Raw genomic sequence first — 27,451 nt, forward strand, 5'->3', positions numbered from 1 at the left:
TGTTTGTATGTGACCTACACTAAAAACCCTGTCCCAATGTATTCTCCCAAAAACATATCTATATCCTATCACAGTGCGCGCTCAGCGCTCAACAAATCTGGCCACAGTACCCTAGGACCCTTCAGCCAAATCATAAATTGGTTAGTCAATATCCAAACGTTGTACATAATTATGAGTAGGATTTTGAAAACTCGTTATTGTTGTCAAAAATTTTCATGGTACCAAAGATGCTAAAAGTGGACATAGTTACTTGACAGCACATACTGCAACAGCTTCATACGGTCCATTACATGCAAAAATTGTTGTCAAAGGTGAACTTCTGCAAAATTAGCTTCTCAAAAACGCCCCCATCAATTGCATCAAGTGTCAAAATTTTCCAATTCTTTTATTGAAACTGCAAAGTGAACTTGCCACTGTAAACTAAATAATTTAAAGCCTAAGTACATTTTTAAGTGTGATAATTGTTAGTTGTCAGCCAACCTTTTTGGCAGTGACAAATAACTCCTACAAGTATAGTGTTTTCTTCATTTGGGTTTTAATTGTTGGAAATTTTAAAAGACAGACTTTTTATCAATTCTGCTTTTTCTTAATCTCTTATCCTTTCATGCAAACTTTTTCTTTACAAGATATGATACCGAATTTCCATTCTAACTTGATTGGACTAATTCACTTAATTTTATGTTGTTTACTTCACAATTTTCTAAAGTGCTTTGGTTAGGGAAATGCATGATTTCCCCTATTCCAGCCATTCTCAACCCTCCCCCGTCCCCCACCCCAGTACTCTGCCCTTCCCTGTGAAGAAGTCATTTGGTATCTACTTCTCTCCTGACAACTTAATTTTTTTTAATGATTTTTAAGTAATGTTAGGTGAAAAGTAAACAAGTCTTTTACTTAAACGTGCTGTGGCCCCATTGAAAATCACTGCTCTATTCAATCAGATTCCAAATGCCTTATAGAGGAGGGTAGGAGGAAATGGAGGGGATTATGGTTTCCAACTCATGTTGCAAAGACCAAGCTTGAATCTGACGTGTAAACCTAATCAACTGATTGCAGGAATTTGAGGGCTACTATTTATCCAAGCTATTGTGGCGGCACGCCGTTAGGCAGGCGAACCGGGCCCGCTTGTGACACACATGGCGGGGCAGGCAGCCAAAATGGCGCTGTCGGGAGTTTCCCCTTCGACCTCGGCATTGGGCTCAGAAGCCCACGCTTGGGGACCCACGTGACGCCATGAGGTCATCAGCGCTCCCAGCGTGGTTCTCAGCCAGGTCCGGACTGGGAGTATAAGGCCAGCCAGGCAGCCTGCAATAAATCAGTTCTGCTCACTGAGCTTAACCTGTCTGGTTGTGTTATTTCAGTTAGCCATGTAGCTGCCGTACACTATAGTATTATAATTTCTGACAGTTAATGTCCCTTGTAACTTTTTTCTTTTCAATGTCATATTAGATGCATATTATTTCTAATAATTCCCAGACATTATTTTTTTTAAAACATAAATGACTACATGTTCTTGTAATCTGCTAAATCTGGAATATTTATTGTACATATTAAGGCAGCGATACAGTCAGTATAAAATCAGCTTTGAAAATTTTATTTTAGTAAGTCAGTAATGTACTGAAATTTCAGCAAATGACCTTTGCCACAAATAGATTGTCTACTTGTCCATGGGTGGACTTCATCGGCCTCATGAAGTCACTAGGTTAAACCCTGACATCTGGTGCAGTTTTTGTGTTCTCCCTGTGCTCATGTGGGTTTCCTTTAGGTAATGTGGTTTCTTCCCACATCTGAAACAAATAAAATTGGTAGATTCACCAGTCACTGTAAATTGCTGAGGTGAATGGTAAAAATCTAAGGGGAGTTGTTGGGTACAAGGAGAATAAAATGGATTGAGTATAAATGGTTGCCACTGATTCAGTGGGAAAACGAGCCTGTTTCCATGCTTTCTGGCATTTTGACTAACTAAAGATGTTCAGATAGCTGCAACTAATTGGTGCTGAATAATGAACTAACTATGTAAATACATGATTATCACCTCACACATCTTGCATCTTTGAACAGATTAATACTCTGTTGTCTTGTTCAGAAATTATTACTTTCATACATTGATGTATTCAGCTTGATGCTCTATAAACAGCTTTTGATGGATGAGCTCTTTTTAATGGTGAAAAGTGTTCTACTTTTGAAGTGCAATCTTCAGTCCTCTTTTTGCAATTTTAATATATTAAGTTCAAGTTTATTGTCACATGTACCAAGTTTGTTTTGCAGGCAGTCCAATACAGAAGTAAGACATAGCACAATAGAGTTACAGAGAGAGATTGGTTGGTACAAAGCAACGGCAATATAATTTTACTATCACGAGGCTCATTCAAGAGTCTGGTAGCATCAAGAAAGAAACTCTTTGGATCAGGTGGAATGTGATTTCACACTTGTAGATTTTCTTGCTGACAGGGGTGGGGGTAAATGCAATGTGGCTGGAGTGTAGTGAGTTTTTTAAGTAGTTGGCTGCTTTTCCAAGGCAATGGGAGGCAGAGATGGAGACAATGCAGTAATAGTTGCCTTTCTCAGTCAAAAACCTTTACTGATGTTACCAGTGTATAATGTACTGGCCAGTTTTTGCATGGTATCATGACAAGTTGCAGAACAATTTTGTATAGTATGAGAAGGTACCAGTAGAAAATGGTACAATGACAACTAAATGAATCTCCCTCTTCTCTGAAAGGTGAAGTACTTGCTGTTCATAAAGGATTTCTCATTAATTTTTGTCCCTTGGATCAAACCCAATGAATTGAGCATGGAATGTGCAGGAGACTGGTGTCTGGGTCTCCCAGCAATAACTCAAACTTTGTTACAATGCCCCAATCGCCAAGTAACAAATCTGTAAATTAAGCAAGCTAAGTTTTAAAAAATATTTTTGCTTCTGGTCGGGAAGATGCCAAGTGGAGCTGGGTCCAAGTCTTTAGGATCGACTGCAGCCAGAATTGGCGACTCCATTCTCAACATGGAGTGTGATGCCATCTGCATCGAAGAAGTCAACTCACTGCCCAAGTGCTCCGGTGCAGGAACCACGGATACGTGTTGACTTCTGGGCAGGAGTGGCGACCTTGGCCTACCGAGCAAGAGCATCGGGTTCCCAGGCTGGAGCGGTGACCTTGGGCTCTACAATTGTAGAATGTGTGGGTGGGTTATGGTAGTGGCCAGCGGTGGGGAAGTGTTGGGGAGTGGCAGTGCCAACAGTGGGGAAGTGCTTCTGGTTCGTCTTATACACCAAATTCATGTCAAACGGTTTTTACAGTTGAATTTAAGCTCTACACACACACACACACACACACACACACACACACACACACACACACAGTATCTATTTTCTGCATGTGTGTGTTTTCTCTCTCTCTCTGTATGTATCCCTTTTTTTTCAGCCAGTTTGGACAAGTATCTTCGAATGTGCTTTCATCAAAAACAAGAATGCTCTCTTTCAAAACTCATTTGCATGATGTCAAATATAAATCAAAACATGAAAAAAAAGGGATTTGATTTAATATTTTAAAATTCCCGATCAGTTCCACTGAAGAGCCATCCCTGGAATTGTATCAGTGAATGACTGTGTGACTTAAAAGGACTAGAAATCCAAATTAAAAGTGATAGAAATAAACAATGTTAACCATCATCTGGAAAAGAAATTGATTATTATTTTAGAGGTGAATGTTTTTTCCTATTTTTTCTATGGATAGCTTTGATTATGTTATTATGAGCAACAAGGCAAAAAACAGCACTATGTTGTGCTACAGATACCAATAACTTTCATGGTATTTATCTGGACGATCCTACTGCCATTTATAGTTTACTTAGGACAGTGTAGCGGTTAGCGCAACCCCTTTACAGTGCCAGCAATCAGAATCATGGTGCAAATCCTGTGCTGCCTGCAAGGAGTTTGTATGTTCTCCCCATGTCGATGTAGTTTCTCCCCAGGGACTCTGGTGTCTTCTTTCTATGAGTCCAGAGGACCCCAAAACCTAGCAGCTATAAATATGCACCACAATAAAGGGTTACTTAATCAAAAGTTGCTCTTAATTATCTTTGAACATGAAAACAGAATCAAACTTTAACTTATCTCTATTGACTTACTTAACCTACTTAACCCCTCCCCCCCTCTAATTCTAAGCACACGTGTGTGTAATATGTGTATAAGTTTGGAAAAGTTCTTTGGTTCACAGTCCAATCTCACTGGTTGTAGGCAATTCTTGTTCTGTGCACAGAAGTTAGCATTAATAAAGTTCACCAGGCTTTGGTGCTTAATAGGTAAATGGTTACCACTCAGGAGGGTTCTTGTTGGTTTTCAGTGAGAGAGTTTTCTCATTCCGGGACAGCCAATCCAGTGTCTTGCTGATGAAACTTTCCCCCTTTCAGGGTTCTCCAGATGATAATCTCTTTCTTTCAGGTCACCACAAAGTTACTTTCTGTTTCACCTATTCCAAGGGAAATACCAGACAGCCAGTACTCTCTCTCTCTCATTCCCTCCCACTCTGAGAGCAAAGCTGTTCTCCCTCTGCCTGCAAAGATCACATGCTCTTCCAGACAGCAAACTTTTTCAGACAAACCTGCGCTCCTGCAAAAATTCTGTGTTTTAAAGTGTTTGTGTGTGACCTGCTCCAACAAATCTTTCCCAATTTATCCCCCAAACACCTCTATATACTCTGTCACACTTCCCACAGTTTGAAACGTATGTGGTTGTAGGTTAATTGGGTGTAAATTTGGCAGCTCAGGATCATAGGCTGAAATGGCCTGTCACCTTGCTGTATGTCTAATTTCTTTTTTAATTAAAAAATAAAATTTAAATTTAAAAAAGCAATCATTCAGTGCTTCCCACTGATGTACTTCATCTTTCTGATCACAAAATATCTGTTTTTAGTTACAAATTCAGTAAGCTGTGCTGCATAAACAAATCATTATAAGGTTAGCAGTATGCAGATCTAAAGTATAATATTTTGGGATCATTATGTCTTACAAGAATAATATAACACCTAACTTATTTTAACTTTTTGAAATTCCTTTATTTTTCATATTTTTTTTCTTTGTCAAAAAGTTGTTAAATAACTGGGCGATTCTCTTCTCATTCTTTGGTAGGAAGCACCTCTGTTAAGGAGTTTTTCCGAATTATGAATAGACAATTTACAGATTATGAATGGAATACCATCAACATGGCAGGTGATGAATGGGCACAACTGGACATGTTTTACAGACACTGGGTAGGTTTTGTTTTAATAACCAGTTTCAACATGGATAAATGAAAAAGTTTTGTAATGTTAAATAAAATAATGATTAGGAATTTATTATCATATTCATTGTAGATTCAAATCAAAATTCTTCCTTGCTGGAGCCAGTCAGTTACTTCTGGTGGTGGTGGTGGTGGTGGGGGGAAACTTGCAAAAGTACATTCCATTAAATTAAAAAGAAAAGAAATACAAAAGATAAATATTTACAGTAATTATAGCAAAATAAAAATAAATGGTGTTACAATAGTGCAGGCAGTGTTTTTGTCCAGGTGGGGTAGTCCCTGATTAGTGTAACAAGGGGTGGTTCAAGAGATGGATGGATATTGGAAACTCAGATGTTAGAGGAACTCGGCCGGTCTCGCAGTATCCATAGAAGGTAAGAATATATTACCGATGTTTCAGGCCTGATCAAGGTATGAGCAAAAAAAGACAGACATCTTTGTTAAAGGGGTGGGGGGGGGAATGTGGTGAAGGAGGAATGCAGTCCAACAGACAAAAGGTGTTAATTGGATAAGAGGACAAGAGAGGAAAAGTGAGAATTGATTTTGGCTCTGTGAAAGGAGACAGAGGGAAGAGAGAGACTGATAGAACTGGAGGAAAGAATTCATCGGGGAAAATGTGGGGTGGGAGGGGGTAGGTTCTAATGGAAACCAGAAAACTTGATGTTAATGCCATCTGATTTGAGGGTGCCCAGATGGAATGAGGTGTTAATCCTCCAATTTGCAGGTGGTCTCATTTTGGCAATCCATGAGACCATGGACATGTCAGCAAGAGAATTGGATGGGGAATTGAAATGGGTGGCCACTGGGAGATCCACACCAGACACAGCTGAGGTACTCAATGAAATGATCACCCAGTCTACATCCAATCTCTCCAATGTAGAGAAGAGTGAGATTTTTCCCCCCAGCCTTTTACACAGACTACTGTCTTTTTTTAACCCCCCTTCATACTTTGAAGAAGGGCTGAGGCCTGAAACCTATGTCATATATCTTCCTTTGAATGTGCAAAACTGGTTGAGCTCCTCCAGCATAGTTGTGTTTTGACTACAATCACAGCATCTGCAGAATTTACTGTTTCGGCCTGAAACATATATAATATATCTTCCTTTGAATGTGCAAAACTGGTTGAGCTCCTCCAGCATAGTTGTGTTTTGACTACAATCACAGCATCTGCAGAATTTACTGTTTCGGCCTGAAACATATATAATATATCTTCCTTTGAATGTGCAAAACTGGTTGAGCTCCTCCAGCATAGTTGTGTTTTGACTACAATCACAGCATCTGCAGAATTTACTGTTTCAGGCATTGGAAACTGTTCTTGAACCTAGAAGTGCTGGTCTTCAGGTTTCTGTACCTGCTGTCCAAAGGTAGCAGTGAGATCGTGACCAGGGTGATGAGGGTCCTTTATGATGTTGGCTACTCTCTTAAGGTTGCACCAAACATAATATCTTCAATAGGTGCAAGGTCTGAGCCTGGAATAAACTTGACTACTCAAGAGATTGCAGATGCTAGAATCTACAGCAAAAAAAAACTGCTGGAGAATCTCATTGGGTCAGGCAGCAACCATGGAGGTAAATGGTCAGTCGACATTTTAAGTTGAAATCCTGCTTCAGGACTGAGGAAAGGTGGGCACATGAAAGAGAGGGAGAATGGGCAGTGGTTGATGGGTGAACTGAGAGGTGAAGGATAAACAGCCAGGTGGGGTGACAGTGATGGGTGGAAGCAAAGGGAAAAAAGGGGGTGGGTACCAGATGGAGTTAGGAAGGAGAGGGCAGTATGAAGGTGGAGACAGCTGCTGAAGAAAGATGCTGGGTGGATCCATGTAACGGAGGTGTTGTGGCCTGATAGGGCCAGTGAAAGGATAGAGGTGTCTTGTGGGGAAGTAGAAAGAAAGTGAGTAATTGTGATGGAGGGGCTTGGATAGAAAAATCTTTACTCCATCTGCACCCCACCCATCCCTTTTCCTTTGCTTCCACCTTCAATCCTGAAGCAGAGTTTCAACCTGAAACAGACTCTTCATTTCCCTACATGGATGATATCTGACTCGCTGAGTTCCTTCAGTTTTTTAATACACTTTTTAATACTTGGACATACTGATTCCAGGTAGCTTCTATATATTTTTCTATTTACTTTCATGTTGACTAAAACTACCCTTTTGCCCTTTCCTGCAAGATTTGTTTCCTCATTTCAAATAAATCATCCAATCTCGTCAAAAATATGCAATGCTGTCTGCTTCAACAATTCCTTAAAGGAAAGTGTTATGTTTGAGTTTATAAAATGTATCTTGTTTCACTTTAATAATCTATGGATTTTTTCCTAAGTCAAACAACATGTTATTTCATGTCTATTAATTAATTTTGTACAGGTGTTACAAGAGTAACTCTTCAGGTACATTTTCTTGTCAGGCCCCTTGTGAAAACTAATTAATAAATCTGCATAATCATTCCTTCAAAACAACTGTGAAGTTTGTCACACACTTATTCTGCTATCCTTGATTAAAGGATGGATTAAAAGAATGTTAATGATCATAATTCAAAACTAGAGTTCCCTGAAATGACATTTAGCTAACTAGAATTATATTCCTCCATCCCCTTTTGACAATACTTTCACTACTCTTGAATGAAAGAGTACAAGGTCTTTAAAATATTGAAATGATTGATAGGAAGACAGAAGATTCATCATTTGTTGGAGAAATCAAAGGAGCCATAAAAAATTCCAGAGAAAGAGTAGCAAGGATGTGTGACTTTCCCTTGAAAATAGTTGAAATGAAAAGCATTTCAGATTTATTGTTAGGGTTGTATGCGATGTCATGTATTACTCTGAGGCAGAATCACCACTTATTGGTAGTGCCAAAAAAACTACACAGCATACACATGTAAACAAATAAAGAACTGTAAATGGATAACGAATGTAAACAAATTGTGGAATACAGAGAGAATAAAATAGTCAATAAAGTGCACAAGTAAGAGTCCTTAAATGAGTTCCTAATTGAGTTTGTTGTTGAGGAGTCTGATGGTGGAGGAGTAGCAACTGTTCCTGAAACTGGTGGTGCGAGTCTTGTGGCATCTGTGCCTCTTTCCCAATGGCAGCAGTGAGAACAGAGCATGTGCTGTATGGTTTGGATCCTTGATGATCGCTGCTGTTCTCCAACGGCAGTGTTCCCTGTAGATGTTCACAATAGTGGAGAAGTTTTGCTTCTGATGTTCTGGGTTGTGTCCACTCTTTGAGGACTTTACACTCGGGGGTATTGGTTTCCCATACCAGACCGTAATGCAGCCGGTCAACACACTTTCCACCACATCTCTGTAGAAATTTGCCAGGGTTTCTGCTGACATACCAAACCTCCACAAACTCCTGAGGAAGTAGACACACTGACATGCTTTCTTCACTATGCCATTAGTGTGTTAGGCCCAGGAAAGATCCTCTGAGATCGTGACTCCAAGAAGTTAAATTTGCTCACCCTCTCCACCTCTGATCTGCCAATATTCACTAGACTGTACTCCTTCCTGAAGTCAAAAAATCAGCTCCTTAGTTTTGCTGACTTATCACCTTTCTTTATACCATAGTCAGCAAATTTATAGATGGTGTTATTGTTGTACCAAGCCACACAGTCATAGGTGTAAAGCAGTAGTTTTCAAACCTTTCTTTCCATTCACATACCACCTTAAGCAATCCCTGTGCCATTCGTGCTCTGTGATTAGTAAGGGATTGCTTAAGGTGGTATGTGAATGGAAAGAAAGGAAAGAAAGGTTTGAAAACCACGTTTTTAATTGTACTTAAATGACTCGTTATGTGTATTATTTCTCATCTCCAAAGGAAATGGGCCAATGACAATTTTTCTTGTGCAAAATAGTTCAGTAACAATTGGGTTCTCAACCTTCCCTTTCCATTCACATACCACCAATTACAGCACTTTTGGCATAGGGATTGCTTAAGGTTGAATGTGAGTTTGGGGGCAGTTTGAAAACTACTGGGGTAAAGTGACTAGAGAAGGGGGCTAAGAATGTAGCTCTGAGGTGCTCTAGTACTGGTGGAGATTGTGGACGAGATGTTCTTACCAATCCTGAATCCATGATCCAATTACATAGTAGGGTGTTGAGGCCCAGGGTCTTGGAGTTTATTGATCAGTTTTTTAAAATTTAAATTTAGACATACAGCACAGTAACGGGCCATTTTGTCCCACGAGTCTGTGCTGCCCAATTACATCCAATTAACCTACACCCCAAGTATGTTTTGAATGGTGGGAGGAAACCAGAGCCCCTGGGGAAAGCCCACGCAGACATGGGGAAAGCGTAAAGCTCCTTACAGTGGATGATTGTGTTAAATGCTGAACTGTAGTCAATAAAGAACATCCTGATGAATGGATCTTCAAAAGCTTGATCAGTATATAACAAATGTAGCAATGCAGTGGTACACTGATGGAATTAGGTGGAGGCATAATGTAGAGGGTAAATTATCGCATAGTCTAGCTTTTTATTCTTTGTGCTTCTTAAGCCCCTTTCACACTTTCATTGCACTAAATTGGCTGCTCAACGTCCTGGGATAGGAAAGGAGGTTTGGCTTTTCACATTTGACCACTCCTAGCTGGGACATTGAAGACTTTCATACTTGCAAGGTGCCATGATGTCATGACACATCGAGCGATGTATTATGATCTTGTATTTGATCAAAATTAATCATGGCTAATTATAACATAATTAAGCTTTATGTACAGCAAAATATGAGCCCTTCAGCCCCTGTTGTGCCAACCTATAATAAATCTTTATAAGGGACCTTGGGAAAGTGCAAGCAATAAATAGTAATAGCGGACAATTTTAAACAGATGGGAAAGTTGGTAGTGCTATAGCACTCAATTTATATAGTGTGGGAAAGTTGGTAGCATTATAAGTAAAAACTTGGGTCATTTAAAGAACACAATGCAATTGCCCCTTTCACACTTGCCTGACGTAATCTTACGCCAGCTTTGAGCTGATTTTACTTTCACACTTGCCACTTTAAGTCGATTGGCATTTGATTCCTGGGATCACTTACAAGTGTGAAAGGGACTATAGATTAAGTATTGGGAAATTCAATCTGAACATTATAAAATTGGCCTTTTTATTTAAGAACAATTACTCTGCCAAGTTGTTTTGTCTAAGTTTCACAACTGTTGAAGGTTTCTTCTCTAAATTGGAAAGAACTTAAATGTAAATGTGATCCAATTTATTAATTTTTCAGGCTTTGAAAGAAAGCTTTATAAAAGCAGTAGGAGTTGGAGTTGCATTTGATCTACAGAGGATAGAGTTCCATGTATTGCCATTACATTTGCAAGAAGGGCAGGTGTACAAGGAAACAGCTCTGTTTCTGGATGGAGAACAGGAAGAAGACTGGGCATTTGAGGTAAAAAAAAAAAAAAAATCAGCTTTGATTAACTTGTACTAAGGATATCTTGATAGAATTAGCAGGTATATTCAATCTGCTCAAATGATTTAATGAACATTCTTGATATTTGTTCCCCTCTTTGACCATTGTACTGTACAATCAACAGTCAGAAATGGTACTTAATTACATTTCCTCCTCCTTGATTACTTGCTGAAACATTCAGCGCCAGTTAATATAGTTAAAACGTGTAGCATTATGGATGTTATACAATGAAAGTGTAATATTTTAAATTGAATATTTTCAGATAAATTCCTTTGCCTTGTTGCAATAAAATAGGTCAAAGCAGTATCTGGATCCATAGATGACCAAAATACCTAGTGACTTCTTTAACTTTGCATATTTTAAAAGTATTGAGATTATTTTAATTTGCTACACTGAATTTGTCTTTTAGATTATGATCAAAAGTGTATGCAATACTTCAGGGACAGCCTTGCTAAAGGCGTATATTATTGCTCCATCTTTACTCCTGTTGTCATAACCTCTTATTATTGAACAATGCCTTTCTCTTGGCTTGCTGTACCTGCCTTGCATCTTGACTGTTAATTCCTTTTAACTATCAATTTTAAAAATGATTATTAAATTAAAACTTTTTTTGTACAGTACTTAATATTTTTGCATTATATTGCACCTGCCACATTCTTCCTATTTCACTTGTCTTGTTTTATCCTCTGAAACACTTCATACATCTTCTTCAATGCTCATGCCCACATAGCTTGATATCATGAGCAAGTTTGGGCCTATTGCTGATAAAGATTGTGAATAATGAAAGCCCAATCGTGCTTTTGTTAAAGATGTTGTAGCTATCCTGGGTTTAAAACTTTCAACTGTGTTGGAGATGGGAAAAATTATAGCCAAACAAAATTTCTTAAATCTATTAAAATATTTTAAAATAAAAGATTTTTTTCAAAGACATAACATCTAACCCCTTTGAAGTGAATGTACTTTAAAGTAATATAGAACACTTTAAGAAACCATTTCCAAAGAACCACAAACCAATGATTTTCAGATTTTGAGAGGAGATTGAAAAATATCAACTACAACACCTGAGGGAACTCTCATGTAAGCATTTGGAAGGTACTATAAAATCTTTTACCTGAATGATTCTAAAGGGCAGCCCCTTTGGTAATATAGCATCTTCTTGTACTGTTTTAATTTGTATGCTTATCCCTGAAATGGAACCTGAACCAAGATAGTTAGAAGCATATCTACTACCACCAAGGTGTGTCTGATGCAAGTAGAGTAGAAGTTAAGGAACATGGAGAGAGTAAAATCTTTTCATAATTAATCATGTGAGCATCTAGGAAATACCTTTATCTTTTGTGTTCATTATTGATGAACAAAACACTTCTTTTGAAGTTTCCAATTTTCTATTTAATAATTATGACTGCCCACCTGATATAATTGGTAACATTTGATGTGTATAGTTCAAAATGTCTTTCATCAGTTAGTAATCAAGTGAGAGGTACTTTTTCTTATAAAAAGCTTCATTCTTTGGAGGAAAACTGCCTACAGGTACACAATCTGGCAGGTGGGGAAAGACACAGCAGTGCAAGTCAGTGGAAGGGGTGGGGAGAGAGGGAGACAGACAGTAGTGTAACTAGAAGGGGGTGGGGGTGGATACGACAGCACAATTCGGTGGGTTTAAATCTGGCTTTCCGAAATCCAGAAAAATCTGAAATTTGGATTCCGGATAAAGGATTGTGTACCTGTACCTTTAGGAGGTTAGATTTGTTTGAACCATCCAAACATCAAATCCAACCCCTCCCCCCCACCCCAAGGTTTTTCTTAGCTATGAAACACAATTCATGTGACTTCTAAAATCTATTTAAATATAAATTTTAAAATAACATTTGGAAATGTTCACTGTGATTACTAAAACATGCTTATTCTTTGTCTCCTGTATGTGGTTTTCATTTTTGAAAGTGGAAGCTTTATTCCTTAACTTGAATATTTCAAAGACTTGTCCATGGCATTACATGCTATTGAACATGTTATTGTTCAAACATTCAGAGCCAGCTCTTCAGCGCTTGACGTCCTGTTTTGCGGAAACTGCCAAAATGTTTGGCCTGGAAGTCAGCCTGAAGAAAACTGAGGTCCTCCATCAGCCAGCTCCCCACCATCTCAATCGGGCACACAAAACTCAAAACGGTCAACCAGTTTACCTATCTCGGCTGCGCCATTTCATCAGATGCAAGGATCGACAACGAGATAGACAACAGACTCGCCAAGGCAAATAGCGCCTTTGGAAGACTACACAAAAGAGTCTGGAAAAACAACCAACTGAAAAACCTCACAAAGATAAGCGTATACAGAGCCGTTGTCATACCCACACTCCTGTTCAGCTCCGAATCATGGGTCCTCTACCGGCATCACCTACGGCTCCTAGAACGCTTCCACCAGCGTTGTCTCCGCTCCATCCTCAACATTCATTGGAGCGCTTTCATCCCTAATGTCGAAGTACTCGAGATGACAGAGGTCGACAGCATCGAGTCCACGCTGCTGAAGATCCAGCTGCGCTGGGTGGGTCACGTCTCCAGAATGGAGGACCATCGCCTTCCCAAGATCGTGTTATATGGCGAGCTCTCCACTGGCCACCGTGACAGAGGTGCACCAAAGAAAAGGTACAAGGACTGCCTAAAGAAATTTCTTGGTGCCTGCCACATTGACCACTGCCAGTGGACTGATATCGCCTCAAACTGTGCATCTTGGCGCCTCACAGTTTGGCGGGCAGCAACCTCCTTTGAAGAAGACCGCAGAGCCCACCTCACTGACAAAAGGCAAAGGAGGAAAAACCCAACACCCAACCCCAACCAACCAATTTTCTGCTGCAACCGTGTCTGCCTGTCCCGCATCGGACTTGTCAGCCACAAACGAGCCTGCAGCTGACGTGGACATTTACCCCCTCCATAAATATTCGTCCGCGAAGCCAAGCCAAAGAAAAAAGAGTCAGTACTATTAATTGGCATGGATGGCACTGCAGTATGATGTTATTTAATGATCTGAGAACCTGATGTTCTATTTCAACTGACAAGTATGAACGTGGCACAGACACTAAGCTGCTTTCTATTATCGGCCTCTACATGACAATTTACAGAAAAAAAGCTTGTATTTAATAACACAAAGGAGCTATGCAGAAGAATTATTACATAATATTTCCATAATAAAATGGATGGGAGATTTTGGGTGGGAAATCCATAACTTGCAGTCGTGGTGAGAGCAAATAAACCTGGAAGGAATGTAGGTGTCATTCAGGCTTTGGGGAATAGAATTTAGAAAAGAGGACAAAGTCATGGAGGATCTGAAAACAAGAATGAGAATGTTGAAATTAAGGTGATTGATGCTTGGCTAGGAGGCAACATAGCTCAATGACTATTGATGAGCATAAGATGATATGAGAAACAGCAAAGCAATTTCTTTTGTTATTCTGTGTTAATGTTGAATAGCATTTGGTGCTTATGGAATTAATTGTTGATTTTTTTAATACTCTAAATATTGGTTCTATTTTATGAAAGTAACTGCCACTTGTAGCATTAAGACTTGTCATTTATGCCTTTCCATACAATTAGGAAGTTTATCTTCTTTCAGTAACAAGTCTTTATATTTATAGCACAGGAGATAACCATTAAATTCACCATGTGCCATCAATTCCATTTGAGGTGTCCAATTCAATAGCCTTTTCCTTCCCTTGCATGGTATATTCTAGTAAAGTAATAAATTAGATTCTACAAAATGTTATATAATCTGCCTCAAAATCAACTGGTGATTGCATTCCACATTCTAAAAATGAAAACACTCTCTGTTCACTGTTTGCCGTAATGAAAAAAAGCTATCAACTCTGCCAGAATTTTCAAAACAATCTCACAAACTTAACTCTTCATACCTTGCACATCAAAATAATTGTGTTGTTGTACCTGCCCTTTCATCTCCAAGATGCAGCTCATCACGAATGATCTTGGGCTGATTAAAGTAGCATTTCACAGATTTCAGGCATTGACTTGCTCAAACCAGGAGAGGAACTGAATCATGGTAGCAACAATTGTTGCAAGGTAGGCCATTTGCTGAAGTAGGAAGTCAGAAGTGGATTGATTAGTTCTTTTTGACATACAGTTTCTGTGACAGAGTATATAGAAATGTTTTTGGGAGATAAATTGGGAAAGGTTTGTTAGAGTAGGTCACATGCAAACACTTTAAAACTCATCTTATTTGAAATACTGGAACTATGCTAGATCTTTTTTGCAAGAGCTTTGAAGAGTGCTCAAGAGACTTCAATAATGGACTGTTGTTTACCAAAGCAACAGATGAAAGAGAATGCTGGCATCATTATTGTCTACAGGAGAGTTCGGGTTTTGTAAGAGGATCATGTGGTTTTTCAAGCAGAGAGAGAGAGACAAACAGGCTTCCTCTCAATGTGTGAGAGAGAGCAAGAGATAGTGTTACCACCAGCAAGAAGTTGATGGGAATGGAACAGGACAAGCTGGCAAGCTTTTGGAAGACAGCCTGGTCGAAGCCCTTGTGGTTCATGCAAGAGGAGAAGAAGACTGGAATAAGGGAAACAAAAAGGAACTCTGTGGTGACCTGAAAGAAAGGTTATCATCTGAAGAACCCTGATGGGGCAAGTTTTGTCAGCAAGACACTGAGGTGACTGATGGAAGTACATCAGTTGTGAATGTCCTGGAAGAACACATCTCTCTCTCTCTGAAAACCAACAAGAACCTTCCTGAGCGGTAACCATTTACTTTTCGAGCACCAAAGTCTGGTGAACTTAATGCATGTTAAATTCTGTGCACAGTATAAGAATCGCCTGCAACCAGTGAACTTGGAGGAATGAGAAGTGAGATGGGTCTGTGAACCAAAGAACTTTTCTGAACTTACATACACACGTGCTTAGAATTAGAAGGGGGTTAAGTTAGGATAAGTAAGTCAATAGTGATAAGTTAAAGTTTGATTCTGTTTTCATGTTTAAAGATAATTAAAAACAACTTTTGTTTAAGTAACCATTTGTCTTGGTGAATATCGATTGCTGCTGGGTTTATGGGTCCTCCGGGCTTGTAACATTTCTTAATTTAAAGCAATATTACATTTCTGAATTTTAGTCCTTTCTCCCTTCTTGTGAGGAATTACCTGCTATCAAATGAAATAATCCCACATAAAACTATTATTTTTTAAATCTCCAAAGCAAAGCAAGCACAATGTGAACATTTTTTAAAAAAAAAGTAACAAAGCATAACACTTGTAATTAAAAAAAAAAGCTCCCAAAGCATATCAAAGAAATGCAAGGGTAGCTTCAAAATAGGAGTGGTTATAGAGTATAAGTCTTAAAGAGGAAAGGGAGAAAGATTTAATGTTTTTCCACTGTGGCTGAAGGCTCATGTCCATTAATGCTGAAATGAACAAGGAGAATAGAGAAGCCAGAGTTGGAGGAATGAAGAATTCTGAAGCATTGTGTGGCTGAAGGAGACTATAGAGTTAAGGTAGTAACAAACATTAAAATGATTATTCACTGAAGGTAAATGCTTGCCAGATTTATTATTCTCAGGCGTCATACATTCACAGTCCTAGCCAATTGTACTCAATTTTTAAAAAGGATTCAGTAACATTTGTCAAAATCAGGTTTTTTTTTCCATTTTCTTAATCTCGCCAAAATTTAATAACCAGCATTCTACCATGAGGGATGAGCTTGGGACTGAAATTAGCATTTTGCACAAATAATTTTTGTGATTATTTTCAAAAAATCATGGTTATCTCTAAAAAGGGATTGTTTGGCCATCATTTTATTGCATTATTTTTCTCAACAAGTCAGTGGTTGCATAGCAACATTAAACTCTCACAATTGTTTTTATTAATATATTTTAATGATAATAAGTCACCTGTAAATAATCTTGGCCAGTGTTAACATGTGCTTCAAGAGCACCTAAAGATTAAAAAAAAGTCATTTATTTTTAAACATTAGACAATGCATAAACAGAATATTACTGGAATTTTTTTCATTTTCTAATCTTTAATATTTCTATCCCTCAATTTCGTGCAAAATAGATGATTTAATGCGCAGAGCAAAACACAAAAGTCTGCAGAGCTGACTTTTTTTTTTAAACTCTTAGTGCTTTTAATGCAGAAATTTGTCTCAATCCAAAGAAAAGTTGTTAGAGAAAAACAGTCAAAAGGTGAAAGGGCTTCAAATCGGAGCCATGTGGGTTTGGCAGTTTGTTTCAATCAGTAAGAACAGGATGCAATAATCAGGATTTGCAGCAAGATAGAATATTGACAGGTGATAGTGACATTGAGGATGAGCAAGTCATCCAGGAGTCAGATAAGAATAAGTGTGGCTTCAAGAAGAAGTGGGCATCAAAAAGAAAACACAGCAGTGGTTAAAGTCCTACCTCGGACCTCACTATAGAAGATGCGAGAATAATGTCCTAGACCCAACCATCGTCTTTTTCAATGGCCTTTCTGTCATAAAATCAGAAATAGCGGAGCTTGCTGATGCTTGTTCAGTGTTCAATTTCATTCATTTCTCCTCAGGAAATAAAGCAGTCCATGACTGCTGGCAGCAAGACCTGGATATTATTAAAGTGTAGCTCAAAAAGTAGCAAGGAACATGAGTGGTCATTATTTACAACTTCAAACCCTTGTCATTCAATGCTAAGTGCATTACCATGAATGTTTGCTTTGGTCACTGACAGAACTCGATTGCATCACCAACATAACTACTGTGGCTTGAATAGCAGAGTAGATGCTAGATGTCCTGTGTGAGATACCAGTACCCAGACCCCAAAGCCTTTGCAACGTTCCTAGTATCACAATAGAGTACCCACCACTTACCTGAATGAATGCAAATTCAACAATAGTGAAGAAGGAGATCCATCCAAGAATGTTCAACCCACTGAATTTGCAAGTAACCAAAACTTTTAAACTTTAATTCCCTCCACTGCAATGTACATTTCATAGATAGTACATCAACTTTTCACCTAAGCAACTTCCCTCATCTCCCAATCCTGTGAACAAAGACATTACATATACAAGAACTAAGACATCACTTATCTACTATTTTAAACTTATTGTTCCTGGGTCTAAATTGTAGAATCCCTCTCCAGTGATAGCCTCATCACAAAGCCACTAAAAGAACATTGTTGTAAAACACAAAGTGCTGAAGGAACTCAGCGGGTCAGGCACCATCTATAGATTTCTCATGCACTACTTTTATTTATTTTTTTATACAAGGTAGTTATATAAATGTTTGCACTATGTTGGTGCTACAAAACAATGAATTTCATGAGACTTTTTCATGTCAATAAATTCTGATACACACATGTTGACTTTCTGCTTCATGTATGAGGATTCTCTGAGTATCAGAATAAAATACTGCCTATCTATTTTTCCAACCAAAGCAGGTATCCTTGTCTTTTTTGCATTGCACACCAAAAGCTGAGGACCGCCTACAGAATTCTCAGTAGCATGAAGAGCACCCCTCCACTCCACATCCCTGTAATCCAGTGGTTCTCAACTTTTTTCTTTCCACTCACATTAAGCAATCCCTATGCCATAAGTGCTCTGTAATTAGTAAAGGATTGCTTAATGTGGTATGTAAGTGGGAAGGGAAGGTTGAGAATCACTGCTCTGGACCCAATTGTTATGGAAATTTTTTGCTCGAGAAAAATTGTCATTGGCCCATTTCCTTTGGAGTTATGAAACACCTAACAAGTCAATTAGGTACAATAAAAACTCTGGTTTTCAAACTTTTTCTTTCCACCCACACACAACCTTAAGCAATGCCTTACTAATCAAAGAGCACTTATGGCATAAGGATTACTTAAAGTGGTACGTGAGCGGAAAGAAAAGGGTTGAGAATCACTCCATATACAAGAGACCCATGCTCATCACTCTGCAGAGACTGTAGCATGTAACCTCTGCTGCACCAAGTGAGAGCAAGTACTTTGAGATCCAACAATGGTGTGTAAAAATTGCAAAACATTAGATATTCAGATAGCCAGGTAAGAGCCTTTTATCCTTCTTATTGCTGATTCTGCAAGGTTTTCTTGTTGTTTTATTAGACTGAAAATTAAAAAGGCCATGGGTTGTACATTTCTGTTCTAATTTCTATTGCCAAGTGTTAGGTAAAAACATCATGAGCTGGGAATGTAGAGGGAGTCACCCAGTGCTGGGCTGTAACAAGATGCAGTTGTGACCTTGTACTCTCAAGATAAGAGTGGGGATGACAAATTGATGTGCAGGAAACTAGCAGAGAAGGATAGCAACAGTTTATTCATTGGACAATGTCATGGTATGATAATTTACTAAGTACGTATCCTAAGGTATATAAAAAACACCACTTGCTGATAACGGCAGAATGCGCCTTCTCCAACTAACACTGTTAGTTGCAAGTGTTACAATCCGGCAATAAAGAACAAAGAACCTTGATTTCGACTCAGCCTGGTGTTTGACTCACTCATTCATGAACAAAGCAGACCTAACACAAGGCAGAGATGAGTGTCACTACTATGTTAACACATGCAACTTGGCTATAACATGAAACACAAGTGGGTCCTCTGTAGGTTAAGTAGTTGCATGCAAATTTGTAATATGAGCATATTAGCTAACTCTGTTCTGACAAGAAGATGCATTTGATCTGGAATGATGGGGGTATATTAATGCTTTAATTTGTACTGAACTAAAACATGGTTTTTTTTTTAAATAAGGAAACTATGCTGGATGATAGTCATCATGTTGCTGTTGCACTCGGCAAACAAGACATCTGTGGCAAATATCCTGCACAGGTAATAATATTTAATGGAAACAGGCTATGTAGAAAATGGGTTGGCTAATATTTACTTCATTTAAAAGTAGTAATTTTAAAAATGCTTATGAAATCTTATGTAGCAGAAGTATCAAAGTTAACAATCAACAAAACATTTGATGACCTGTGTACTTCTTTAGGATTTTTTGTAGCGTGATTCATTCTTGTCGGAGATTGAAGAGGTGATACTACTCGTGTTTAATTTGTACAAATACTACAAGACCAAAAAGGATTAAAAACAGTAAAGCATATTTCACAAAACCGTTCCAAAATATATTTCATCTTAAAATAAGTAGTTAATTTTTGAAGGTTGTTTTTCCTCTACCTTGCCTTGGCTTCTCTAGGTGGCAAGTCATTGGAAGCCAAGCACGGTATTGTCATTAAAACTGGAAAACAAATACAAAAACACAAGGAAGAAAAAAACTAAATGATCTCTTTCCAAAGTGTATACTGATGTGAAGAAGTATCAGGAAAGTTGTATCTGTATTGGGAATTTTGTAGTTAAGTGAAGTAGTGAGGTATGATGCTTGAATTGGCTGTTAACGAGTAAATAAAACAGAAAATACTGATCGGATTGAATTTCTTCCCCCTCAAATTCCCTTCTATATCTGCAAATCAGCTGTATGATGATAAAACATTGACATTTCCAGCTTGGTTTATTTCTTAAACTTATTTATCGTCATTGGGAAATTGATTAAAGTGTTACCTCTACTAGAGAGGTCATCCGATGGTTGATTGCCATGCAAGGACCTTCTAATAAATATTCCTACACCAGAAGCATTAATCTTAATAGAGTAATTGAATCATTTGTACTGCGAGGTTCTGTTAATGCAACTCATAATTTGTAAGAAAGATGACAGTGGATAAAACTCTCCATGTTTTCTAGCGAATTTTGATATGTTATCTCTTGCTGTACGGAGAAAGCATAACATTCAGAGCAAGTATAGCTCACTTGTAAACAAATAGAAAATATTAGTGTTTGATTTACTAACTATTACATGATTTTTTTTGTTAAGGATATGCCTAGAAATTCTGTAATGTTAATGTTCTTGCTTCTTTAGGTACAAGAGACCAATGGTCAGGAACGATTGCAGTTTGTGCATTTGACTTTTCAAGATCTAATCTCATCAGCTATTGCTATGGGTCCAGAAGATCCTATGTACTGGAAGAACTTTAAAGCCAAGGAAGAGAAACCAGGTCATCAGCGTAGGATCCCAGTGTAGCTTTATTACAACAAGAAACAGAACAGCAGAGAGTGAAATCTAAATACTAATTATCATAAGGCAGTGGATGGAGACACTTGAAATTATTTTCTCTCAGAAAGAAGAGAAACCTGGTGAATTGTTCCATTTGATGGACGTGCACTTCAGTTTTGCCTAATGCGCTGGTTTGGAATTGCTGTTTCGTGACTAGGTAGCAACTTCAAACAATCTGCCAGTCTTCTCAGATGTGCTGAAATCTTAAGACATATGGACAGTGATAGGTTCATGGCTTTTTAAACATGCACTGTTTTTGCAGTCAATATTAAGTCTATCACAAAAAAATTAATGGACATGATTATGATTTGATTCAAGTTTGTAAAATGCTAATAAAGCCTTCAATATTTTAGAATATGTACTGAGGAGCATTTTCACTCCAACTAACCAACATTCCATTAGGAATTTCTCTGAAAGAACCTAAAATTAGTCTAAAGATATGAATGCCACAAAAAGAGATTATTAAATAAAATTAAGAGTTCACGGTATTAGGAATGATACAATGGCGAAGATTGAGGATTGATTCATGCACAAAAAAAAACCAGGAGGAATAAACTAGCCAATTTTAGGTTGGGAGGCCATGACTATCTGGGTGCCACGGGAATTGGTGGTGTGGCCCAAGCTGTTCACAATTTAGACAAGTGAAACCACCAGTCTAATTGTCCAAACTTACTGATACAAAACAAGCTACTTTATGAAGAGAATGTAGAGAGGCTTCAGGGGGTTATAGACAAGCTAAATGAACAGGCAAGGGAGATGAAATGTAAAATGTGAGGTCATCTACATTTGATAGACAAGTGGAAAGGCAGGATTTAACAAAAAAAAAATCAGTGAGAGATTGAGAGGCATTGATTAGGAATGATGAGGTCCTTGTTCACATATCACTGAAAATCAAGGTGCAGGTTCAGCACGCTATAGGAAGGCAAATGTATATTAGTCTTTATTGAAGGGTATTGTTCCAATTGCATCGAGCTCTGGTGAGACCGTCCCTGTAGTATTGTGTACTAGTCTGACTTCTTATGGAAATGCAGTAAAGGTTCACCAGATTGCTGAGATAGCAGGATTGTCATACGAGGAGAGATTATAGAGGCAAGGCCTTTATTGATGAGCTTAGAAGATCTCATTGAGGTACAAAATTCCAAAAGGGCTTGAGAGATATGGATATGGAGATATCTCAAATTAAGGAGTTCACCACTCAGAACAGAAGTAGACATTTCTTCAGAGGATGATGAACCTTTGGGATTAATTATACAAGGGATTTGTGAAGATCCATTCATTGAATATGTTTTAAGATCGAGATGTGGATTTTTAAAACAATTATTAAGGGAGTCAACAGAAATGGCATTAAGGCCCAAAAATAACATGAGGTGGAAGATCAGCTGTATATCTTATTTAAGGGTGGAGTAAGCAGAATCAAGTTGAAAAGTTTTGGCCCGCTCCTGTTTTTTTATGTTCTAATATTTGTGCCTTCAGTCAGCATGATCTCATTCTCCCTCCCCACCAAAGAAAATGGCTTGCATTTTACTGGAGGCTTGTGGTAGTTTTGCACATGTATTGACTGCCATGTAAACCTTAAACTTACTGCTCAGGTTCAACCAGCAGTTTCTTAAATGTACACTACTGCAGGAATCCATGGTATTAATCCATTTGTTTCAGTGCCTCTTATTGATTTAAACTTTTTTTTTTACATTTTCAATATGATAATTTCAGTGGTTTTTAACTGTCTCTGAATGTTGGACATTTTGCAACCTTCAAAGGTTTGGCAGGTGATAAAGATGACACCTGAATTTGCAGTGTATCAAAGCTTCTGGTGGAACTAAACAGTAAATGCAGTCCTAATAGGCAACATCTAGTCTGATAACTTGTGAACTTGATGGAGAAAACAATGGAAAATAGTTTTCAATCTGCCTAACTCGTATGTTCAAATGCTGTTTATTGAGTTCAGCTCAGCATTCAACACAATCATTCCACGGTGCCTGATAAGGAAGTGGAGTCTGCTGGATCTAAACACCTCCCTCTGCAATTGGATTCTTGACTTCCTGTCAGAGAGGCCTCAGGCAGTCCAGATCGGTAGCAGCACCTCCAAGACCATCACACTGAGCATGGGGGCCCCCCCACGACTGTGTGCTTAGTCCACTGCTGTTCACTCTGCTGACCCATGACTGCCGCTAACCACATCATCAAGTTCGCTGACGACATGACCATTGTGGGTCAGGTCAGCAAGAACAACGAATCAATGTATAGAAATGAGGTGCACAGCCAACAACCTTTATCTGATTACATGTTCCCAAAGTTGGGGGAGACTAGGACTAGAAGCCATAATTTAAGAATAGAGAAAAGGCATTTTAGGACAGAGATGCGAAAAAAAATTTTTACCCAGAGACTTGTTGGTCTGTGAAATGCATTACCGCAAAGGGTGGTAGAGGCGGGTTCTCTGGATAAGTTCAAGAGGGAGTTAAGGGTTATGGGGAGAAGGCAGGGACAGGGTATTGATGTGGAAGATCAGCCATGACCTAAATGAATGGTGGTACTGACTTAATGGGCTGAATGGCCTACTCCAGCACCCATTGTATGTTTTTAAAAAAAGACAAAAGAGATGGTTGTCGACTTCAGGAGAGCTTGGGGGAACCACGCTCCCCTGACCATTGACGGCTCCCATCGAGGTTGTCAATAGTATCAAGTTCCTTGACAGAGAATCTCACCTGGTCCCTTAACACCAGCTCTGTGGCCAGGAAATCCCAGCAGTGCCTCTACTTCCTGCAAAGGCTGAGGAAAGTCCATCTCCCACCCTCCATCCTCACCACATTCTACAGAGAGAGCATCCTGTGCAATTGCACCACTGCCTGGTTTGGAAGCTGTACCACCTCAAACCGCAAGACCCTGCAGAGGATAGTGAAGTCAATGGAAAAGATTGGAGGCTCTTTTCCTCCAATGAAGGACATCTACAAAACCTGATGCAGGCGAAAGGCAATAAACATTGTGAAGGTCTCCACACACCCCTCATGTAAACTGTTCTCCCTTCTGCCATCTGGTAGGAAGTACTGCAGCACTTGGGTCCTTGTGTCCAAATTGAGCAACAGTTTTTTTGTTCCCAAGCCACCAGCCTCCTGAATTCCCAGAACATATGTGGATAGGGTACCATATATGTCCTCATATTTTAATACTTTAATTGTTTAACTTCAATTCTAACTTATATTTATATAAATATGCTCTGTTGTCCTGGAGAAACACTATCTTGAGCATGGTATGAATGATAAATAAAGGTACTTTGACTTAACTGTTCAAAAGTAATTTCTACAAAAGCACTGCAGGCACTGTTTCCCTCTGCCACTGTTGTTGTTCTGTCCTCAAGGCACTTCTCATTCCTAGGACATGTATTTTTATGCCAGTTTTCCAGTTTGTTTCCCTGCTGGCAAAGAGCATGAGAATGTGGCTTTAATACCTTCTATACATTTCCTTTGAATTTTTAAATCCAGCCAGCCTTTTAACTGATTTGTAATTTTGGTGCATATGTATATGACAATTTTGTAGTATTTTACTTGTACTAGAAGATTTGCTTCTAATTACACAAGCAAAACAAAACTGTCAATTTAACAAAAGCTTAAAAGAACAAGGTGGATGAATCTATTTACCATGGGGAAGAGACCATATTTTAATTTAATGATTTATTAAATCTGCTTAAATGGGAAAATTCTAATAACTTTGGTATTTCAAATCAATCAATGAAACTTGGATTAAGTTTTCATTTCTCTTAATATCTGATTTAAAATAAACCATAAATGTACATGATTTTCTTAATAAATTTAATAGTTCAGCAGAATCAATCCATTGAGCATATGAGGGATGAATGGATAATTGCTGTGATTTGCTCTACTGCATTTTTATTCTTTTCATTATTCCTGCAAAGTAAATGGAATTTCAGTGAGACACCAAATAAATTGCATGTCATTTTCACCAACAATTGCATTGTTTCCCTAGATCACAAAGCAATAAATAATTAATGTTGACTGTCCAAGTTGCAGCTTCTTAATAGCTTGTATCTGTCAAATGAATATCACTCCAGACTGACACAATGTGACCTTTCATTCTGCCCCAAATTAGCATGTCCAGCTTTCCGATTCAGATTGTTATGGCATCTGACAAAGACTGCTGTCACTCCACAAAAAGGCCACTTGTGAACACTTGAAGCAGACTGTAGAGAGTATTTCTCAGCAATAAATCACGAAATAATATCATGCATAGATGTCAGCACCTTATTTTAGACCAACGTTAGCTCCTCCTGGTAACAGATTCAATACAATTTTTTGTGATTGACCCTCTCAACAGGTCCTTTGGCCCAATTTGTTCCTACCATTCAAGTTAGCAATCTAGAGTAGTCACATATTCTTCTAAATCCTTCATATCCATATTCCCAAATGTATGTTGAATGTTGAGATGGTTTGTACAGTTAAAGCTTCCCCTGGCAGCTCTTTCCAGATAGGACTACCTTCCAATTGGAAAACGTTTCCCCTCAAGTCATTCTTGAACTCCCCTCAACTTAAATCTCTGCCTTTTAGTTCTAGAATCTAGAACCATCTGGGGAAAAGACTGTGAGCATTTACTATAAAGGTCACTCCTCTGCCTCCTACCCTCCACAAAATAAAGACCCAACTTGTTCAGCTTCTCCTCATGACTCAAATCTTGGTATCATCCTGGTGAATCACAAGTGCATCCTTTCCAACTTAAATGTTGACAAGAGAAAAATAATAATTCCCAAAAAGTAAAGCAAAAACATCTGAAAGCAATTGATGATACTGCAGATTTGTTTCAATGAATGAAGCCCAAAGTTTGATATTGAGGCTTGAGCTTTTAGAATTTATATTTCTAAACAATTTAGTTGTAATGCATGTTTAACACAGCAAACATTCCAAAAAGCTTCACATTTGCAACATTAAAATATATAACTTTTTGGGGTGGGTATGGGGGGGAAGAGGAGGACTTCCTTTTCAAAGGGGATTATAAAAGAGGAATTCCAGAGCTTATGCCCTACACAGCCTTCATGTTAATGAAATAATGAAAACCAGAGCTGTTCAATGTTGCACATTAGTGCCATTCTCTCAATATCTGCTTGAAAACATAACATTGCTTCACAAATAGTCTGATAAGACATATGGATTTAAGTCACTGGATTATATTAAAATTGAAGACAACTGGTGGAAAACAACAGGGCAAGTTCAGTTTCTAAAATTCACAAAAGTCCAGCCTTTTGCCTATTATCAAGGTTAAATGGTCCTGCTTTTTAGCTTCCTTCTGACTGTAAATTCACTCTTCAGGACCTCATCCTTTTTCTTGTCTATGTCGTTGTACCATGACTTCTGAGAGGGAGGGCAAGCAGACAAGAGTAATGGTACACCAACATATGTCTCTGACCTGGGAGGCAACATACTGTTTGGGAGTCTCATTCTGGTCCACAGAATCTCCTGTCTGTTTCCCTAACCAATGAATCCCCTATCACTATTGGTCTCCTCTTCTCCTCCCTTCCTTTCTGAACCACAAAGTCAGACATCGTCCAGAGACCTGAGTGCTGTGGTATCCCCTAGTAGGTCATCCACCCAACAGTATCTGTTATTGAGTACATGGGGTTAAAAAAATCAAAGACAAAAGAAGCATAGGTCCCACGTAACATGTCAAAGAAATGGCTACAGATATCAGAATATGACAATTTTGGGGTGTCATCTCTCCATACATTTTCTTTCTTTTTCTGCAGGATGTCTGTATCAATTCTTTACTAGTCTTTGAAAGGCAATCAAAACAAAACTATTCACCTTATCTCAGTGCTCATGACAAGAATAAGCAAATCTAAATGTCACAATTTCTGAGTGGATGGACTGGAGTTAGTCGTAAAGGTCTTGTCCCACCCACCTCCACTTTTAGTGTCCACATATCTAAATGTTTCTCAAGTGTTGCACCTCAACTATCTCCCCGGAATTCACCCAATCTCTTCCTCTCATTATTTTGTGCCCCTCCTATGAGATCATCCGTCATCTTCCAAGGAAGCTAGGGCTCCAAGGAATAAATCCGTAGCCTGTTCACCTACCCCTGTAGCTCAGACCAATGAGTCTGCCTACAAACTCGTAAGTCTTCTCTGCACACTCCTGTAGCACGGTGATCAAAACCGAACACAGTACTCCAAATGTGGCCTCATCAAAGTCTTATATGACTGTAACATCACCTCCCACTTTTATACAAAATACTCTGACTGACGAATGCCAATGTGCCAAAGGCCTTTTTGACCACCCTATCTAGCTGTGACATCATTTTCAATGTGCTATGTACCTGTACTCCTGGATCCCTCTGCTTTACAACATTCCCCAGATCCTTCCCATTCACTGCATAGGTCCTATCCAAGTTAGATAACCCAGAATACAATACCTCACATTTCTCTGTATTAAATTCTATCAAATATTCCTCTGCCTGTCCAAACAATCAAAACCCTGCTGCAATTTTTAGCCACCATCTTCTCTATCTACAATATCAGCCACCCTCGTGTCATCCACAAACTTGTTAACCATTCCATAACCATATTCCATCTACATCAGTGATGTCGATGAAAAATAGTAACGGTCCCAGCACTAAACCCTGAGGTTTTTATGTGACGGTGCATCATTCTGTCCAAATTCTAATGTACCCAACCCAAGCCATGCATCTTAGTGACTAGATTTGAAAGTAAGTAAA

At 38.6% G+C, this 27,451-nt stretch overlaps 1 protein-coding gene across 1 annotated transcript in view; it reads left to right on the forward strand.

The window, feature by feature from the left end:
• Nucleotides 1–21,092, forward strand: part of aasdhppt (aminoadipate-semialdehyde dehydrogenase-phosphopantetheinyl transferase) — a 55,926-nt gene extending 34,834 nt beyond the window's left edge. The window contains exons 3-6 of the mRNA XM_069891225.1: nucleotides 5,122–5,243; nucleotides 10,487–10,648; nucleotides 19,384–19,461; nucleotides 20,543–21,092. Coding sequence (XP_069747326.1) covers nucleotides 5,122–5,243; nucleotides 10,487–10,648; nucleotides 19,384–19,461; nucleotides 20,543–20,704 — 524 coding nt within the window. The 3' untranslated portion in view covers nucleotides 20,705–21,092. The remainder of the gene's footprint in view (nucleotides 1–5,121; nucleotides 5,244–10,486; nucleotides 10,649–19,383; nucleotides 19,462–20,542) is intronic.
• The last annotated feature ends 6,359 nt before the right edge of the window (nucleotides 21,093–27,451 follow it).

Source organism: Narcine bancroftii, chromosome 7, assembly GCF_036971445.1.
Source record: "Narcine bancroftii isolate sNarBan1 chromosome 7, sNarBan1.hap1, whole genome shotgun sequence".
NCBI classification, from domain to species: domain Eukaryota; kingdom Metazoa; phylum Chordata; class Chondrichthyes; order Torpediniformes; family Narcinidae; genus Narcine; species Narcine bancroftii.